This window comes from Meleagris gallopavo, chromosome 1, assembly GCF_000146605.3.
Source record: "Meleagris gallopavo isolate NT-WF06-2002-E0010 breed Aviagen turkey brand Nicholas breeding stock chromosome 1, Turkey_5.1, whole genome shotgun sequence".
NCBI classification, from domain to species: Eukaryota; Metazoa; Chordata; class Aves; order Galliformes; family Phasianidae; genus Meleagris; species Meleagris gallopavo.
Window position 1 is genome coordinate 47313170 of NC_015011.2, and position 21106 is coordinate 47334275.

Consider the following 21106-nt stretch of genomic DNA (forward strand, 5'->3'; position numbering starts at 1 on the left):
TATGATCAAAATTCAATTCTGTTATAGTAATCTGAGTATAATCAAATTCAGAATCCATTTGCTAACAAAAACCTCAAGTATTTCTCCAGTACTAAATTTCAAGAAGAAAAGCTATATAACATTTCACTACAACTTTTCTGTTTCAAATGAGAAGTAGCAGTGAAAAGGATAAAACAAACCTGATAAGAACACTTGAAAGAACCTTTTTTCTTCCTAAATAAAGGGTTCATATTCATAATTAATTAGCTGTAGGAGACAAACAAAGACATGACTAGGTTTGCCAGTGGTAAAAATTACTCATAGCAGGAGCCTCCACAATGATGAAAGCTGTGGGAGAATAAATGAAGCTGGGTAGTAATATGCAAATTAAATTTAGCTTTGATAAATACTAAGTATTACTTATTGGGGATAAGAGCTTTACCTATGTTTTCAACATTGTAAGAAGCGCTAGAAAAACTGAAGAGACTCTTAGGAACTGATGAGGAAAGAGAGAACAAAATAGAAGTAATTACTGTGTAATTGTACACAGTTGTAGTTCCATTTCTTGAATATTGTCTGCAATTCTGATTCTTATATTTCCAATCAGTATGGTAGAACAAGAAAGTATACATAAGCCCAACAAGGATAAAAGAAAGGGGACAGATTGTTGAACAAGGAGAGAGAAAATAAGAGGGTACAGAGCCCGAAAAAGTGATGTCTGAGTTTATTATGCTCATGATACAGAACATTGTACATCCATAGCAAAGATGTATAGATACATGTACTCTGCCATTCAAAGCCTAAAGAACATTGAAATAAATCAGCAGCAAGATAGTTAAATTAAAAAGCACAAATTGCTTTTTCACATAAGACAACTTCTTAGATATTGAATCTTGCAAGAACTAAAAGGTATGAAGAACATCGTAAAAGAAAAGTACATCAGCTATTGCAAAATTTTCGGTTGCAGTTAAGAAGTCTGTCAGATCAGATTGTTGGAAGTTGGGAAAAGCTTCAAAGGAAGTAGCACTGTTTACCATATCATATATTGTATGTGAAATCAGAATATATTCTTTCTATAGCCATATATTCCTACTACACAAGCTTCTGAACAAGACAGACTTTGGAATCCATCCAATATGATCATTTTTATGATCTTATGTTACTTAGCATATTAACCATTACGTTGTATATTTTGCTCATTTTTAATATGCTGCCTTTGTCTAGCTGCATTTTGAAATGGAGAACAGAATTCTCACCTGTTTGTACACTTGGGCTTCTAGCCAGCCAGGCTATTCAAGCATGTAAGTCACGCTTCAGTGCTTCCCACTGCCAATCTAGCAAAGAGTTAGAACCACCAGATAGTCTGTTTGAGATCTTTATCAAGTTACTTAACTGGTTTGCAGACTACAAAGGAAAAGAAGGTTGTGCTGATTACAGTGAGGAAATCCTGTGCTTCTTCTTTTCTTGGAATTGGAACTGCAAGGCTCTCGACGTTTTGCTTGGGTTATCAAAAAATGAATGTACTGAAGCAAAGATTTGTGGTGAGGCAGGGGTTGGCCTTTTCTCCCATGTAGCTAGCAGTAGGACTAGAGGGAATGGCCTGAAGTTGCACAGTTGCGCCAGGGGGGATTCAAGACAGGAAACACTAATTCTCCAAAAGAGTGGTCATGCACAAGAATGGGCTACCCAGAGAGGTGGTGGAGACAACAACCCTGGAGATGTTCAAGGAACATTTAGATGTTGTACTGAGGAACATGGTTTAGTGGAAAATTGGTGATAGGTGGACAGTTGGGCTGGATGATCTTAGAGGTCTTTTCCAACCTTGGCAATTTTATGATTCTATGTGAAATATTTTCTCAAAACAACTTCCTGTGTTTCTGACTTGCTCTCGTTTCATGACTAGATGAAGAGAAAAGCAGTAAGAAGTTAGTTTATGAAGAATACAGTATTGTGTATTTGCAAGGTCATTTGAAGTCAGCAATTGAATCTGTTATTTTTAATTACGTTTGTGACACAAAGGTTTGAGAAACAGAGCAAGCAGAGTCCTTTTCAGTGTGAGATAAAATTCTTAGATTTATGAGAAGTTATGTAATACAAGAGGAGTGGGGACATCCAAAAGCAAAAAATCAGGAAGCACTTAAAGCATAGCAGTCAGTACTCGACTGTTAGATAGAATAAATGACACCCAGAACAGCAGCTCTATTTTACTATTTAATAAAGAATTTGTAATCCTGAGTGACTCTTGAAATAGAATTGCCATAATGAAAGGGGATATAACTAGATTTTTGCAGGTAATTCTCATTCTGTAAGTGATCTAATTGCAGTGTCTCAGCTTGATAGAAAACAGAACCAAGATCGTATTTCTGAGATAATTTAAGGAGAAAAATGTGAGAGAGGAATATTAGTGAAAGTAAGTGAGCATTAAAATTTCCATTAAATACAGTGTTTGTGGTGCTGAACATAAGTCTTACCAACTACCATATTTATACTGCCGACACAATGGAGAACAGCACCCCATTTGTTTTCTGTGGTCCTCTTATGACCAAGGCAGGCACCTCTGCTGTTAAGTGGAAAGAAGGAAGTATTTCTTCTGGGCTTGGTGTAGTCTTTTACTTATTTGGGCTTCGTTTGGTTGTTTTTTTTTTCAGTACAAGTATATGGGGGATAGCGTGCTGGGATAATAGAATTTCTTGCCACAGTGTGGATATGAGACTAGATACTAACACTTAGACATCACCCATATAGGGGAAAAAAAATGCATGGTTCTATTAACTCCTTCTTAGTGGGAAATATATTCGCAGTTTTAAGTCTTTCAATGTTCATTTGCATTTTCTTGGACTTTATTTAAATTACTGAGAATTTGAGCCTTAAAAATTGAGTGTGACAGGAAAAAGTGGATTCTTGAGGTACTTTCATTCTCATTACAAATAAAAAAAAAAAAAGTAGAGAGACGCTGAGGAAAAAGTGTTTCTCTTACTGTTCTTTCCAGGCATGTATTTATCACAGTATGTATGCCTGCACGTGAAAAAGGGCTGATAAGTTTACAGGCCAGTTTCTGCTCCCAGATGAACACTGTTTAAGTAACTAAATGATTTCCTTAAATTGGAGAACTGAAACATGTTGTTCAGCCATTGATAGGATTACCGTTTCTTCATGGAAATGACAAGACATCCAAGCCCAGTATCTCCTCATGCAACAAGATAAAAAATAAGAATATTTTGCTTTCCTTTACAATACATTTTGAGATCTTCTATAATGCTTTCTAGCAATAGTTAGTACCTTTCCTCAGAAAGCAAAATTTACAGTGGAATTCTAGTGGAATGCTGTGTTTAGTGCTGTGGTGCAGTCAAAGTATTGTTCTTCAGGTACAATTTTCTAGTGTGGATGGATTGATGATAACTAACCTAAAAGAGCAATTACTTCAGGGCTGTTGGTAATCTTAGGATTTTAGTTTCTGTCACTTCACCAACCACTACAGAACAGCATGCTCTCTAACGACCTTGGAATATTGCCTTCGTGGCAGCTACTTGGATCCATCCATCTCTGAACACTCTCTACTGGCTGAGTAGAGAGGAAAAAAATTTTTTTGAGGAAAAAAAAATTGTCCTAGTAAGTTCTTGAAAAAAGATCCCACTGGCACTCACTTGCACTTATCTGCCTAACTTATTTATGACATTATCACTTGTGAGCAATGTAATAACCCAACTGCATGAAAAATAACGTTCATGCTGTATTTTAACTTATACATATATTGAAACTTTTTGGTAATGTTCTTGGTGTCTGAAGTTTGCTCTCTTACTGAAACTAAAATCAGAATATATAGAGTGCTTTGTCTGGGATAACTGAAGAGTGTAATTCTAAAGCAAAAGAGTATGAGGTCAGAATAACAAACTCAGACCTTGTATCAAATATTGTTTCCTAAAAGTAAGAATAATTCATGGTAAAATAACGCTGCATAGATTTTGTCATGGAAAACGTCCTGTTACTTTAGCAATTTATTTCTGTAGAATGTGCTGTTGAATACAATCTTGTGATAGTTATTGTATGCTGTAGAGAAAGTTGACAAGATGATCTAATAGCTTTTCTAACCTCCAGTGTACTCCTTTGCCTGAAAAGGCAAGTTACGTTATTTTTAGAAGTTAGTTGCTTTCATAGCTGCCAGCAATCTTGGCAGTGACCTCCATTACCACATAATTTTTAAATTCTACTAATCCGTGTTTCTCTTTTGAATTTTAGATACCATTCCAGGGAGACAGTGCATGGCCTCCTGCTTCTTTCTTCTTAGACAGTTTGCTAATGTCCTGATTTACCTCAACTCAGTCAAGGTTAGTATTACTGTGTAGCATTGGTAGTACTATAATACATAGAATCACTGCCTATGGAATTATGCTGTACTGTGTGAGACAGAAGAAGATACAGAAACATAATAGAAACACAGGGAACAACAGTGCTACATAGTTGGTCAATACAGGAAATGGATCCAAATGTATGGGAGCAGTTCGTAAGGTAGCATTGTGCAGCATGGTGGACATGGTGGTCTCAACCTGCAATTTAATCAGTATCAGACTTTCTGGTGGCATCACAAGAGAAGAGAAAGATAGCTAAAGAAAGACAACTAATTTGTAGCAGTGTGGAACTAAAAAACAAATGTTTGTTTAAATATTTATCAAATGAGTGATGGAGATTTTTGTCACTAGTTAAGAACTGGGAAAACAACTATGATGAGCGTGAGTGTGTAAGGAAGATAAGACAAGAAGAATCGTGGAAGTAATAACTTAAATTTTAAAGAGAAAGCAGTCACTGATGGGTTAAGATAGGGCAGTATTACCAAAACAGAAAGCTAAGAGTGCTATTTTTACAGAAGCAATCTGAGTGGTATCCTATAGGTAGTATTGCATTTTTCAAAGTGAGAGGAGTTTACAGTTACCAAAATGCAATGCTGTCATATCTCTTGCATTCAATGGATTGAAATGACTGTAACTTACAGTTATTTACTTGTAAATCAGATGTGAGGATCCAGAGATAGGTTGTAGTCTGATCACAGAATCATCATAGAATCATAGAATGGCCTGGGTTGAAAAGGACCACAGTGATCATCTAGTTTCAACCCCCTGCTCTGTGCAGGGTCACCAACCAGCAGACCAGGCTGCCCAGAGCCACATCCAGCCTGGCCTTGAATGCCTCCAGGGATGGGGCATCCACAACCTCCTTGGGCATCCTGTTCCAGTGCGTCTGTGTGAAAAACTTCCTCCTAATATCTAACCTAGACCTCCCCTGTCTCATTTAAAAGCATTCCCTCTTGTCCTATCACAATTCATTCTTGTAAACACCCGTTCTCCTTCCTGTTTATATGTTCCCTTCAAGTATTGGAAGGCCACAATGAGATCTCCTCAGATTCCAATCTTGTTCCAGTGATTGTATACAAGAGTAGTAAGAAATCTGTATTTGATAAGAAGAGGAATGAGAATCTGAAAAGAAACAATGTGGGAGATGCACTAGATGGGAAGAGAGCTATGATGTTCTAAGGGAGGGGAGACATAAGGAATATACATGTGGTTGTAATCATGCCAAAGCATGGATGAAGTATGACAGAAGTGTAATGTTTTTAAACTATATCAGGGGAGAGGTCAATGATGAAATCCCAAGTGGCTGTAGCAACTGGAATGGTTCCACTATAGTGGGATGAAAAGATACCTATTACCCTAAACTGAAGTGTGTATTTAACTGAAGAAAAGGAGCAGTAGAAACTACCAGTGAGATTTGTTTTGCTTAACTTAGGCGATCTAAGAGTTAGACTTCCAGTTAAAACTGATCGTCTTGTGTCAGCATATAGCCAATATGGACATATGACAACTTTAAGAGGAGAATTCATCTCGTGTATTTCTTACAGTTATCTTAAATGGAATGAGTCACCACAAAGATATGCACAGCTCTTTAACAACTAGTTCTAACCTGGAAAGGCCAAAGTTAAATGAGATTAATCATCACTGTCAATGTATATGGGAAAGCTTAGAAAAAAGAGAGTATACTAGCATCTGGGGAGGCAAAAGGAGTAATCATTAATATTGGAAGTAAAGCGTGGTTAGCATTTGTAAAGGAAAGTGTCAGAAGTGAGCAAGACACTAAACAGAAATTAAGAGGGTGAAAGTGGGCAATAGGGTGATGAATAGATAGGACATAGTCATGAGATAAGAGAACTACTAAACTGAGGGGATTTGGTGAGACAATTCTGGTTGTGAGGGTATAAAGGAAAATGGTGTAGAAAAGGTTGGAAAGAAAGTCTGAAGGGGAAAAAAAGAACAGAACATTCAGTGTTTTTGGTTTGTTTTTTGTTTTAAATTAGCTGTTCTACTGAAAGTATGAACACTACTGTTACATGTTATATGTAAGTGGATCTTTGTTTGCAACTGAACTTTTCCATTCGTAATAGTAGTTTGCCAGAATCAATCATCAAGAAGAAGAGTGTACAGCAGTGTATTCCACATACAGCAAACAGTGTTGTATATGCCTATTTTTAACCATATACCTGTTTTGATACATTTTTAGGCAAAGATGACCTTTCTTAGCATTCCCTCAGTTTTCACGGTTGTAAAGTGAATGTGTTATAAGAGTTAAACAAAATATTAAGCTAAGTAAAGAAAGGTCAATAGAAAAACAATTGATGCATTTCATTGCATAGTGGTATATGGTTTACTCTTATTTGAAATATTTGAAATATGGGACCCTCCCTTCTGCAATACAGAAAGAAAAGTAATTCAGGGAATTCTTAGAAATTGAAATTCTGTCTTAAGAGATTTAGAAGATAGGTATTATTTGCTATAGAAAGGTAAGAAACTAAAATTAGTCATAATGAAGATTGGTAAGAAACCAAAGTGATACAAAATGAAGATTAGAATAAACCAGGTAGATTTGAAACCTATATTTCATTTGTATTGAAAACAATATATGGCTTGCTGGAATTACAGTAAAATCACAACATCTTTTCTAAGCAAATTAATTTTGTCCCTTAAAGCACATGGTTTATCAAACTTATTGTCATGGTTCATCCTTGAGTTGCAAGTTTTTGGAAGGTTTTATAGATTGTATCAAAATGATCAAGGCTAGTAAAAAATGTATCATTAAATTCTTGGAAGGGTTTATAGATACTGGCTCTCTGAGACATATGGTGCTGATAAAAAGCAAGGACTAAGGACAGATGTCTTCGCCTACTATTGCTTTCCTTGCATGGTCCATTTGAGGGTAGATGATACTCATCAATTCTAGCAGAATCTAATCACTGGTCAGATTTAGTTAGGCCATGGGAATGCAAGTAGTTCTTCTTGTACCATTTTACAGAGCAGGATTAGGTGGCTTTTCCGTCACCTTTGTGTTTTCTCATTGACAGAAATAAACTTCAGTACAATCTCTGCAATTCTTTATGTAGAGCACTCTCTGAAGACATGTTTGCACCATAGTTATAGGACATACCACCTTCATCTATGATTGATTAAAAACCTTAAGGCATAAGAATGTCTCAAAGGACACTTATTATAAATGTATGACCAGCTGCTCTGGGAATGACATAGCACTGAAGATCATCTGAGAAGACAAGATAATTCAAGCTCAGCTGAGTTCTGGCCACAACGAATGCTTCATTGTTCAACTGAGTATCTGAGCGTCTCTCTGAAATAAATGTCACTCAGAGAGAGCACAGTTTAATGCAAAGACTGAAGGCCAGTAAGAAGACCACAAAAGAGTGAAGTCCAGTGACTGAAAAAACCACACATAGCTGCCCTGAATATCTTGCAATACGGGTCCATTTCTACTAGTCTTGTTTTTGCAGCAGTTCTGGTCTCTGGCATTAATACAGCCAGGATAGAATGACAGTTTTTGAGTTTGGTTGCTGACAGAGCTTCTTTTCAGTTTTAATTCAAAAATACAATGGAGGGTATTTGAACAGAAGGAGCTATTCATGCAGTAAAATCAGCATCTTGCTTACCAGTTTTGCTTAACCTGAGACTTGTGCTGATTCACACAAAACTATCATTGAGGAAGAATACAGTAAAGTGTTGTAATTCTCATTTGGTAAAACTAGTTAATTCACCCTAAGGTACTGAAACGTTTGCACAACTTAGTTTGAGATTCCCCCATTTGGTTCATTCTCGTGCTTTCACATAGCTTGCTGTATTTGCCAGCTTCTTTGGACTTTAGCATAGATTATTTAGGCGAAAGCTAGACATCTGGCAACTGCTGACAACTTCTCACCTCTTCTCTCAAGGTGGTGGCTAGATATATGTGGGTGAGCTGGGTCTTTGTGACTGCCTGTAACAGAGAAGGGATGAGGTTCCTCAAGCGTCTCTACATAATGAAAGAAGACAGAGAGCCCTGGCAAATGGTCTTGTCCCTTGCTTTACATATCTTTATACAGTCCTAGCTATGCTTTTCACTTCCTCCTCACTCTTAATGAGGGAGCAAACCGAAGTTAGCTAAAAACCAGTCTTCCTAATACACGCTGTTTCTCTTATAGATGCTATATAAGGAAAAACATTATTTTTCCACGCAATTTGCTATTGTGTACCCAGAAAGCTTTCCTTGTGATAACTATGGACACTGGATAAACCATCCTCATTTTTTCCTAGGTTCTTTCACAAGCACTGTACTTCTGCTTGGCAGAGATCCACAGTCTCATTCATGCTTGTTGCTATGGTATTGTGATCTAGTTTACCTGTACCAGATCTGCCTGTGAGGCAGTGTGGTGACAGTACTGAATGCAGAATATCCTCAGCTAACTTTGGTCATTTTAATTATACTTTAATCTGGACATCTGACTATGATCAAATCTAAGCTCTTTGGGTCAAATCCAAACATCAGGCTAATCTGTATCTAGAATTTTATTTCCTGCTTTGGCCCATGCAGTGTTTCAGAAGAGGTGCAACCTGATCTCTCATTAACCAAGTGTGTCCTGTCTGATACCACAGGATAGAACAGCTTAGTATCGCACTAAGAGAAGGGTGCCCTGTAAGCAAGTCTTGAGCTTAGGAAAGCCCTATTACAACGTATGCTCTCTGGCTACAGCCCGGCACTGCAGCTCCACCTCTTTCATGTGATCCAGTGTTTCAGATTAGCATCTGTCACATAACCAGATCCACAGGATGTCTTGTTGAACTTCTTGAGTAGTCTTGGAAAAACAAACTGTTCATCTCCGTAAGCCTTTAGGGAGCCAGCTACCTATTTACTGCTCTTGTGGTGAAGTAAGTGCTTGGGAGGTGAAAGAGAGCATGGCAGCACAGCATGTCTTCACATGACCAAAGTGAAAATTACGCCCATAAAAGCTGCCACTGCAATTTAGAGCATGGAGTATTTTCCAGATATCTCATGGTTAATACTGTGGAATGTTCCGGCTATGTTTGTAGTCACAAATATAGGATGGAAATCCAGTCCATAATTTTGTACCCACTGCTTATGTTGTATGTTCATAATGTGGGTTTTTCTTTTTCCTTCCTGTTGTTCTTGATTGTTGTTGACTCAGAGTTGGGGTGGGATGTTATTTTTAATCTTATTACACTATTTGAGTTTTTTTCTTTCTTTCTGTGTGGCTTTTTTTTCCCAGAGTTACTTTTACAATGATGACACTTTTAACTTCAACTACGCCCAAGCCAAAGCTTCCATGGGCCTTTTTAGTGAAGCTGAAGAGGTATGTTTTTACTTTCTTTAAGAAACAACAATAGAAATGTTTCCCACGTACTCCTGTTTTCTTCCTTTTTTTCCTTCTTTTTTTTTTCCATCTACATCTTAATTTTGGTTGACAATAATTAGACTGTGTGGAACATTCATAAAGGAACTGAAACTCACAGTGAACATTATTCAAAAAAGATTATCTTGCTAATCTTGTAATACGAGGAGAGTCATGGAGAGTCGTGCTGCTTGTCGTGCGTCATAAGAGTGCTTGCAGCTCTCTCTAATTGATCAAAGAATGTCTTTTTAATCAGATTTCCTACACTTTGTCTGGGATCTCAGGCAGTCCTATTGTTCTTGACAAGAGCATGCTGAGTAAAAGACACTGTATAAGCAGCAGTTAAGAGCTGCTAGGTGTCCCTAGAATTTTTTTTTTTTAAAAAGCATGCAACAACAGAAAAAACACATTTTCTTCCTTGGGGAGATGTGGGAGGAGAAGAGGAAGTACTCACTATCTTATTCAGCAGCATCCAGATACAGCTGGAAGAGATTAACTTCTACACAGAGCACTTTTTTTATCTATGTGCTGTAGAAACTTAATTACAGCTAAAATATATGCAGAAGCAAATAGCTATTATGAAGATGGAAGCTATGTTTTCCACAAGGCTATCAGAATACAAACTAGAAAAAATAAAACAAATAGTCTGGAGTGAATCATACAGGTTTAGTTTTGTTTTGTTTTTTGGTTTTTTCCTTTCTAATTTTTTCTAACTCTCTGAGTCTCTTCACAACAGAGCTCTTTATGTCTGTGGAACTCACAATTTCAGTATATACATCTGTTCCTTTAAAGATATTTCGATTTTTTTTTTTTCAAAAGCATCACCAGTATAGTCACAGATACACCTGCAGAGAGGCATACGTAGTTGTTTTTTTTTCTTCTGTGAATAAAGCCAGAGTACATCTTAAAATGCATCACTTCTCCCACACACACCCCTTTAGATGCAGAATGTAATAAGCCTGTGTTTGCATGTAAATAAGTTACAAAAGACTAATGTTTTGCCTCAGAACCTTACTGAAACCAAAAGGGTAAGAAAAGGCTTCTTGCTCACCTAAAATGAACTCTGACACATATGGGGAAGAGAGACTCATATATATATAGTGAAACTTCTGGTATTTCAGGATGATGCTAATTAAATTGCATGCATTGCTTTCTAAACAAACAAGTTCCAAATACTTTCTCCCACTGGCCCAGTGTTCCTTTGTGCTTTTTGAGTTTCATGGCCACTTACTGGCACTTGTTCAGAGTAATCCACACCCTCTGCACAGCTTGGCATTTCAAAGCTGCAGCAGTCCCTTGACAAGCATTGCACTATTTCAGTCCTCCACCTACCCAACATAGCAATATGCCCCTGCACTACAGTTGCAAACTCAGTCTTCTCATGAAGCCATTGTTGCACGGCTTAAGCCTTACCTGCATGTTGAAACTAGGCAGGTCTGCTTTGTGTTTGTTTAAAAGTATGTGCATATATATAATCTTTTATTTTCCTTCTTCCTGCAGGTGTTCCTTTTGATCCAGAGTGAGAAGATAAAGAATGATTTTGTTTACCTTAGCTGGCTGGCTCGCTGCTGTGAGTCACTTTACTCTCAACAGAATACAGATCCTCCTCTATTGCATCAGTCTTGGCAATCCGCTTTCCTAATTGAATGTAATGTTGTAGGTGGATTCAGGACTTTAAAAGTGAAAAGCTGATTGTGCACTCATTATAGTGTGGGTGGTTATTACACTTTTCATATGTCTGGCTTCACTAAGCAGTTACAACTTCAATGCTGTTATGGTTCCATCCATGCAGTTTTGTCCTAACCAGCAAACATTTTTCTTCTCAGTTGTCTACTCAGTTGCTTGAGTGAGGATTTCCTGTCTTGAAAGACTGGATTAAAACTTTAAAATATTGATAGTAAAACATAAAATAGAAGCAGCAATACTGGGTCAGACACAAGGGTCTGTACAATTCCAGTTTTGTTGACAGTACTCCCATGGCTAAGGGAATTCATGCTTGTTCAGTAGACTGTTCGTGCCTTTGATTTTGTGCTACAGTAGTTCTTTGACATACCTCTGGAAGTGTAGTACTCTGATACACAAACTTTTCTACAAGAGGTAGAATTAACACTATAATATCAATTATAAATTTTTGTGGCAATTTCATAAAAGTTGCTATTTACTCTCAGGTGTGCCTCAGCATTCTGAATTCCTTCTGAAGTTTCAGTAGAGGTGCTATATTCTTTGTAACTATCTTAAAATTTTCATTTTTCATTCCAAACAGCTTCTAGAATTTTTTGCAGAAGGAACTGTTCATTGATGAGTATACTGATCTTTTTGTGTCAAGTTTATAAATTACTATTATATCCTTCTGGATAAAAGCTGAAAGGAAATTACAGAGCATTCTAATTCATTTATGTCAGAGTACGATTAGGTCTTGAATCATACACAATTCAATCCTGAAATATCTCCAAAGGAATGAAAGCATTGAAGATGTTCCTTTTTTGGAAGGTAGACAATAATTTTTTTGTTGTTTGAAGTTGTTGTTCCATTTACATTAAATTCTTCCTGAAGAGGAGGTAAAGAGCCATTGAATGAGCACAGTAGTCCATTTCTCCAGGTAGATGGGTTTGTATGTGGAAATTAAGGCCTGGCTGTTTGCTGTTGCCTATGTTATCCAGAGCTGATGAAACTTTATACTGCTTCCTAAATAAGAACATCCTGTGTTTTTATATTGGCTTTATTGTTGATGATTCCTACTCATTCTACTGCAACATATGTATTGGCACAGTGGGAACAAATATGAAAAGCTAAACAGTCCCTCTTTTGAAAAAGCATCAAAGTTCTCCATGTACAAGCAACCATCTACTCTGTGAGTAGCTGGTAAGACACAAAAAAGAAAGAAATACTTCCTTTTCTTTTCTCCTAGTACTTGAATGTGTCTAGAAGTAACAATATAAGCCTCACATTAACAGCATGGTCCTTATCTTTATAAAATCAATTTTTAGAATTCTTTATATTCAAATGTACTAATAGACATTTTCAATAGCTGAGATGGAAGATTTGGTTTCTTTTATTTCAAATTGCGTATGAACAGTTATGCTTGAAAGCCAATGAAAATTCCCAGTCATAAATTAAAATTTAAAACTAGGATGAAATCTCAGGAATTTGGAGACATTTTTTTTCTAGTAGATGCATAATGACACGTTTTATTATGCCTGTAGGCATAGAAGCTTTTATTTTATTCTATCTATCAGTCTTTTGGTTTTCCATGAACTGTGGGAATTCATTGTTAGATTGAGGTGGGCACCAATTATCAAAGACCTTATTTCAGCACCAATTAAAATCTTTATGTGCATACGAACACAAAATTCTAGATTTCAACATATAAATTGATTGCCCAGTTAATTGTCCTGCATAAAAATCTTCTACTTAATAATACTTTCTGTTTTATTACTTATTCACTTCTGAAATCATACGAGCTGTGCTTGTTGCCATACCTATGAAATACAAAGTGAGATGTATACTCCATAATTATTTGTGTTCTCTGATGAATTGCTGTTATCACTAGGAAGGCAGAAGATAAGGATGCATTTCCCTTCCCAACTTCATGCTTACAGGGTGAGGCATGCATTTACATTGAGAATGAAATTCAGAAATATTTATTCCACCTTTTCACTGAGTATTGTGCATGGCATATTCTTTTAATGATCCCAAGCTTCTGTCATTATTACAGATATTATGAATAAGAAACCACAGTTGGCCTGGAAGCTCTATCTGAAGATGGAGACCTCAGGGGAGTCCTTTAATCTACTGCAGCTCATTGCAAATGATTGCTACAAAGTGAGTCTTCTTTTTTTTAAAAAAAAAAAAGCTGGATCGGAGCTTTTCCATGATTTTGCATCTGGATGCTTTGGAATTTATTGTACAGCATGTTAATTAGGCAATTGCATTAACAGCATTTTTTTTTTTTTAATTAATTCTTCTCATCTTTGTCATTAGTATTGAACTTCCACTTATAACAGGGGTATGGTTATTAATGTAGGTAAATAGTCAGCATTTTAACCTATGGGTCTTCTTGGTAGATAATCCAGTAACTAAAATATCAGCAAACTACTGCATGATCTATTGATAACAATAGTTTATTCCACACTTTCTAGTTCATAAAATGCTATGTTAGTAGTGAAGAGAACATGGGAGGCTGATTACAAGTCTGTCTCAATTCCTAATATCTAATTCTTCAGATGGTGTTTCTACACAAGGAGACTTAGCTCGGATTCAAGTTTGAGCCTGTTCTGCAAAATGTGTAATAGAAAATGTGAGCTTTGTCTGCAGGATAAATGTGGAGATGTTAAAGACCTGCTGGTTTGAGAGGGTTGTAAATGGTGCTATAGAAGAAAGAAAAAATTATCTGTGATTGAAAACAGAATAATTCACTGCTTTAAGGCAGATGTGAGAATAGCAGAACAGATGCAATTCTTGAGGAATTGGTTCAATGAAGACTCCTAATTTAAGTGAGTGAACAAGAGTTAGTTGCTATTAGTGTAGGCTTATTAGAAATACAGTGACCAAACTTGCTGTCATGGAGGACAGTGAACTGAGTCTTGTTGAAAACCTTTCAAAAATTCTCAGTTCAGCCAAGCTTTCCAAAGAGCAGCAATACCTGCGTACTCTCTATAACATTCTTTTTTGCAGTTTTGTTTCATCTGACAAAGTAACATTTCTCAAAATCCTAAACAAGTCATAACTGTAAATCAGAAAATCTACCTTGTGATCTTGAAAGCATTCCTCTAAAACAGAAAGGATCCTCTCTTAACACATCTTTTAAGTATTTCATTCACCATAGAATGGCTTAGATAGAAGGGACCTTAAGGATCATCTGTTCCAACCTAGCTGTGCTAACTGTGGGCAGAGCTGCTGCTATCCACCAGCTCAGGCTGCCCAGGACACCATCCAGCCTGGCCTTGAATGCTTCCAGGGATGGGACACCCTCAGCTTCTCTGGGCAGCCTGTGCCAGTGCCTCTCCACTGTCTGAGTAAAGAATTTCTGCCTAACTGCTAACCTAAATCTCCTCTCTTTTAGTTAAAAGCCATTCCCCCTTGTCCTATTGCTATCAGACCATGTAAAAAGTCAGTCTCTAAGTTCCCCTCACGTACTGGAAAGCCACAGTGAGGTGTCCATGGATCCTTCTCTTCTCCAGGCTAAATAAGCCATCTTCCTCAACCTTTCTTTATAAGAGAGATGTTCCAACCTTCTGAGCATCAGCAGTTTGCACTTGGCCTTGTGGTAGGTTGAACCTTGTCAAAGACCAAGACAGGGATACATCAGTTCCCTTCTTTTGTCTACCAGTGCTGTCACTCCATTGTAGAAAGCCACCAGATCGGTCATGCACAATCTGCTCCTTTTTTGCTCAAACAGGTGGCTGTCACCTCTGGTATCTCCCCTGGCTGCAATTTATCAATGCAAGTTTACAATCATATCTTACGTAAAACTTGTCTGTAGGCCATATTAAGTCTCACTTTTATCAGTTGATTACTTCTACTTAATTCTTCTCAAAACCATATTGTGTACTATAGAAGAGGCAGCTCCATGCTTTGGATTTATCTAGAGCTCTTAAAAATTGCCTAAATTTTTTCAGGGTATTTATGGCTACACATGGCCACAAATGACCAAGGAATTTCATTTCAAAGGCTATGTAATTAATGCAGTATAACTTGTCTTTCTATAATATTAGCTGTGTCCACTTCTCCCACTAATTGGCAATTGCAATATATTGTTGAATTTATGTAACATTCTCCAGTTGTTTCTGAAATATCATATTTACTGGAGGTCGGTCTGCAAACAGCATCATAGCTGTAACTTAAGCAGTCATGCAAGGCTTCATTCAACAGAATGCTGAAAGAATATGGTTTAGCAAGGCTAACAGCTATGTGAGACTAGATATAGCTAGATGCCCAACTGCTGTCTGTTTTGATAGCAGTTGCTTGAGGAATCTAGCGTGCAAGACTTCTGGCTAATTTCTAGCTTTTTTTTTCATAGAATATACCATTCTATCCATTCATATAGGAAGCAGCACAGAATTTGGAAGAATTGAAGCAATTCTTGCTTTTATGTGAGGTAGAAAATAGGACTTTAAATTGGTATCTGCTTAATGGAACTACATCAGATGCCACTTTGCAGAGATCACTGTTCAGTGTATTCTGAGCTGTCTGTTTATACTCACTATCTTTATTCCCATTCATTTAAGTGCTTGCCAGTCACCTGTGGTTAACATTACCATGTGCCTGAAAAAAAGGAATTATTACTCATTCTGCAGTACCTATAGTTCTCTAAGTATCCCAATGTAACTCCCACAGCCTGCGTCTGCTGAGAAAAAAAGACAGGCTTCCACCCACCAAAGGATGGGAGATCGTACTCTGTTTATCTTCCGTGTTCTCCTCTTGAAAGATGCTAGCCATAAACAACATTGCTACTCTGGCTTGCTGAACTGAAAAATATTCACAGTCACAGATAAGGCTCACATGAGTTATAATGACTTGACAAGCTGCAATTACTGCAATCGTTCCTTTATTACTGATTATTACAAACCAACTTGCTTCTTGTTCCCACTTACAAGCAGAGAGTCTAAGGCAGAAAAGATAGGGTACATAGTCAGTTTTCCTATGCTTAAGAAAATTTTCTTGTATAGAATCACCAAATCTTAATTCATACTGTACTGTAACAGTGAAATGTAAAATTTAGCTCTGAGTTTAACCCAAAACACATACAGATCCATCTTTGTGACCATCTCTGTGTGAGAAAAACAGGTTGTGTTTTAAAATAGTAGGACTGTTTTGGACTAGTGGTGGTTGGACTTGATTAATTTAGAGGTCTTTTTCAATCTTAATGATTCTGTTATTCTAATTTGAGTCGATGTTGTATCAAGGACTTTGGTACAGTAGATATTACTGTATATAGGGCAACTCATACTTTAAAGTTAATGCTGATTTGGAGGGAAAAAGTTAAAGTGGGTAAGAAGTTCCATTAGCTTTTGTTAAATGTATATGATCGAAAGAAGAACAGTGCTGATCATAACCAATTAATAGAAGTTCACAGTGCAATTTGTCTATATTTTCAAAGACGTAGCAATACTGTTAATACCATCCATTTCCATACATAGAACTGAAACGTACCTGTTCTGTCACTTGCTGTGAGAAGAAAAATGGAAGAATAAATGCACATTGCTTCTATGGCTTACTGCTGATTTCAGAAAGCTGAACTCAAAAGTTTTAATCCTCTTCCAAAAGATGGTCATATAGTCAGGAATATGCAGTGATTCTCTTCTTGTGCAGATGCGTCAGTTTTACTATGCAGCCAAAGCATTTGATGTCCTGGAGAGACTGGACAGTAATCCTGAATACTGGGAAGGCAAGAGAGGTGCTTGTGTTGGTGTCTTTCAAATGATCTTAGCTGGCCGAGAGGCAAAGTAAGTGTTCTTTTTTTTTTTGCAATTTTCCTATTTCCAATTAGCTATAAGCTAAAATCTTAATCTTAGTTTTGGGAGCAGTTATTTATTCCAAATACTTATTGACCTGTTGGAGAATAGAAACTCTGGCCAGTGGTTCCATATAAAATTATTAATATGAATTGCATCTTCCACAACAACAGTTAGAAAATATATGGTAGAGAATGTCTTATCAGTGAATGCCTAATTGCCGGCAACCGAAGTATACTGGTCATTATAATAGTAAGAGCTAAGTTATAAATGTAATATATTTGTCCTGAGGGAAAAGTCCTCATTTCATGCTGATGGCCTAAGAATGGAAAACTATCCCGTGAAAGTTTAAGGTTCATACAACAGAAATAAGAGCAGTTACTCAGCACTTGAGGAAGGATGTGGTTTCTCTAAACAATGACTAAGTGAGAGACAGTCAAGAATACTTATTTGATGAAAGCTTAAAGGAAACAATCTGTGTTATTGATAATTTTGCTTTTGGTCCATTTCACTGAATGGAAGAAAGAGAGCAGCGAGGCTGTATTTAAGAACTGTTCTCTTGTGGATATTCTGCTGTGTTGCTAGATGGCCGTTCTCCCCTGGCCAAAGTTGCCATTTTGTACATGACTGGAAGGTGTGTATCTTGGCTTCTACACATTCCTTGTATTTCCTTCTGTGCTGGAATAATTTCATTAACCAGTACACCCTTGAAGTGTCCTTTTGGCAAGTGCTGCAATAGATGCAGTGGAATATACATAGCTTGCCTGTTTTACTTTATGAACACAAGTTCTTGTTGTAAAGTAGCTAGCAAACTGCAGCTTCATACCGATTTGTCCTATTGGTAATGTTTGTTTCCACGCTATTTACGTATTAGTAAGTTGTAAGGTGCTTTGGTAGCATTAGACTAGATGTTGCCTTACTCAGACTAGCAAGTTAGAAGCATTAAGGAAAATGCTTTGTTTCTAGAGAACTATTTTGTAAGAGTAGGGATTTATATATGAAAAGTCTCACTGTTGCAACTGCATACACAACTTTGGGTTTTTTCCCTCAGTATCTAAACTATTGTGCATTTTTGCCTGTTTCTACTCTGCAGATAAATGGATCTCTCTGCCTACAAACCACCTTGTACAAAACAGTTTGGATGTGAGTGCTTGTACATTTTATCAGTTTATTCTTACCTGCATTTAAAATTTTTGCTTTTCACCTTTGTAGAGAGACTCTGCGGGAAGTACTGCATCTCCTGAGAAGCACTGGTAATTCTCAAGTGGAGTACATTATCCGCATCATGAAAAAGTGGGCCAAGGAGAACCGAGTCCCTGTCTAAACCAATGCCACAAAATGAACACAGTCAGTTACTGCTTTCTGTGTGACTATAATACGTGGGGTTTGTTTTCTCCCATGCATTCTGAGTATTTCCTTCTTTGCAGGACTTTCAGACATGAAGCAGGTTGACCAAGCTGAGCAACAGTGTCGTTCAATGAAGCTGCAAAACAGCCAGCAATTTTGGGTTTTGTTTGTTTTTGTGTTGGATTTTTTTTGTTTGCTTCTTGTTTTTGTTCATTAAAGCATTATTGATATTTTTTCTATGTAAAGAGTTCTATATACTACCAGCTTAGGGTAAAAATACAACTACATTCTGAACACTGTCCTTTTCTGGATAAATTGTCTCTTACTTATATCTGAAAGAGCTGTTATCTCTCTAAACGCTAATTCTGAAGATGAGGGTTAATCAGTCCCAAATACTGAGATTCAAATTGGCTTATTTGCTCTCTAGGTTAGTAACAAAGCATGACGATAGCATCAATTTCAGTGCATGGAGGTTTGACTGACTTGAGTATTTAATCTTGCTTTGTTGATGTTCAAAGGAACCAGAGCTGAATCTTTAGAATAATTTTCTTCAGCACTTACTACCCTAGTTGTAAATAAATTTATTATACTTTTGAGGTAATTACTCTAATATATTCTGAGGAGAACAATTCAGGACACATGATTCTAAAAGAAGACAATAGTTATAACACAGAAATGTATTATATGGTTTGCAGTGAAAAACATTTGTATATTACTTGTAAAAGTAAAATTTACAATTTGTAAATTTGTAAATTACTTCTGAAGTATTTTTGTATCTTTTTTTTGGAGGGAGGGGAGTCTGGATGCGGTATTCACTGCTGTCTGTGCTTTGATTAAAGCTCTTAATTGAATCTACAATTGAATGTCGATCTGTGTTGCTTCACGCTGAAGGAATTCAAATAGTATATTCATTTAGCTGTGGAAAAGGATAGATCTATGTCTGGTTGTTAAATGCATGTTCAGTAGTCATACAAAGGCAAGCCAGTGGCCTTGGCCATGATTTTGAAGCTGAAAATTAGGAAGCTGGGTTTCTATGAAACATACATGGTTCTCGGCCATATAACATCAGTGTCTTTTACCACTTAAAGCAAAAACTGTGGTTATCATCGTTCAGATATCTGGAAATACACTGATCATTGTGGTTATCTGCATTTACTTGGAATCCAGAGAATAGATAAGCAACAATAATAGAGGCTTTCACAAGAGTCATGGCAACAATACACTGATTCAAAAGAGAAGGTGTGAAAAGAGCATGAAGTATTTTCCCTGAAAGCAGTTACAAAACACATTTCACTTGGAAAAGGCATTTTTGTCTTCCCTCACAATTTAATTAACTTGGAAACAGATCAGGAATACTACTTTAAGTCTTGATACAAAGCTTCAAAAAATCATGTTGGTGGCTTTGTAACAGATGTTAAATGCATCTAATTACTCTCTTTATTGAAAGTTAACCTGCAGGAGAGCTGAAGAGCATCCAAATCCATTGCAGACCATTGTACATGTTGGATGAAACTTCTGAAGGAAGTGTGTTGGCATTGTTGCATATGAGCTCAGGGATTCATTTAAAATTCTTTGTCTGTGATCAGTGGAGAAGTTTTTGAAAATGTTGCCTTTGTTCATTATAATTATAAAGTTATATTTAATATGCTAAAGAATGTGTTTTTTTAGCACAGTACATTTTATTGACTGATAATATTTATCATTTAAGTTGTAAGGAACTGGGGACTGGAGGCTTTTGCTTTGTGTGGTGAGAAAATAGGACAATACATTAAGGTATTGTCCTACCACTTAAAACTACTAGTAATGGAACAGAAATGTAGGTACTACTAAAATGCAGAAGAAAGGTGCTGAAATATTGATGTTTTGTTTACCACAGAAGTATGTTCAGGAACAAAAATGTGATAGAAGTTGCCTTAGTTGATACAGAGAGAGAATGGAAAACATCTAAAGCTGTTTCTGTAGTAGTTAGCAGAACTTGATCTCTGCCCATTTCCAAATTCCCTGAAATGTAGGAATTTAAGGAGTCACTAAATAGGAAAGCTGGGAGCAAAGGGAGATGTGCAAAAAAACCATAACAACAAAAGGGACCTACATTAAACTAGCAGGCAGTGAAGAATGTGTGTGCAGAGTCAGGGAAACTGGTAAGTTTAATGGGTCAGTAACAAGTGAACATAAAATTGAAAACAGCTGTATTTCAGATAAAGTAGTTGGAGAGTGACTAAGTCAAAAAGAAATGGTTGCATCATTAGAATTACAAGGAAGAATGTGGAAAATACAGCTATTTCTTTGTACTCTCAGTAACCATCTCATTATGGAAAATATGATATAGAGATTGGAAAGAAGGTACAGCATTAGCAATGATAGCATTAACAACGACAGAGAAAAAACATTGTAACTGCTTTCAGTTGGGCGCTGACCCATTCTTGATAAATAAAGATTATGATCATAAGCTTGATAATACCTCAACACTCATGCCAGTAACATCCAAGTATTCTACAGGGGAGGACAGCTATGCTTTTTATTACTGCAGTGTAGTTATAGAGGGTTGCTGGGCGTCAGTCAGTGGGGAGTTGGTTGTTGGTTAGTTGTGTTGTTGCCAGGTGTGGGTTTTCAA

At 36.8% G+C, this 21106-nt stretch overlaps 1 protein-coding gene across 4 annotated transcripts in view; it reads left to right on the forward strand.

Annotated features, from left to right (window-relative positions):
- TTC26 (tetratricopeptide repeat domain 26) overlaps positions 1-19350 on the forward strand; it is a 43834-nt gene extending 24484 nt beyond the window's left edge. For 3 of the 4 annotated variants that reach the window (XM_003202337.3, XM_019614400.2, XM_019614399.2), the window contains 6 exons: positions 4216-4304; positions 9569-9652; positions 11192-11261; positions 13407-13513; positions 17003-17136; positions 18358-19350. In XM_003202337.3, the coding sequence (XP_003202385.2) occupies positions 4216-4304; positions 9569-9652; positions 11192-11261; positions 13407-13513; positions 17003-17136; positions 18358-18469 (596 nt within the window). In that variant the 3' untranslated portion in view covers positions 18470-19350. The remainder of the gene's footprint in view (positions 1-4215; positions 4305-9568; positions 9653-11191; positions 11262-13406; positions 13514-17002; positions 17137-18357) is intronic. The other variant, XM_010710109.2, reaches the window with a different exon arrangement.
- The last annotated feature ends 1756 nt before the right edge of the window (positions 19351-21106 follow it).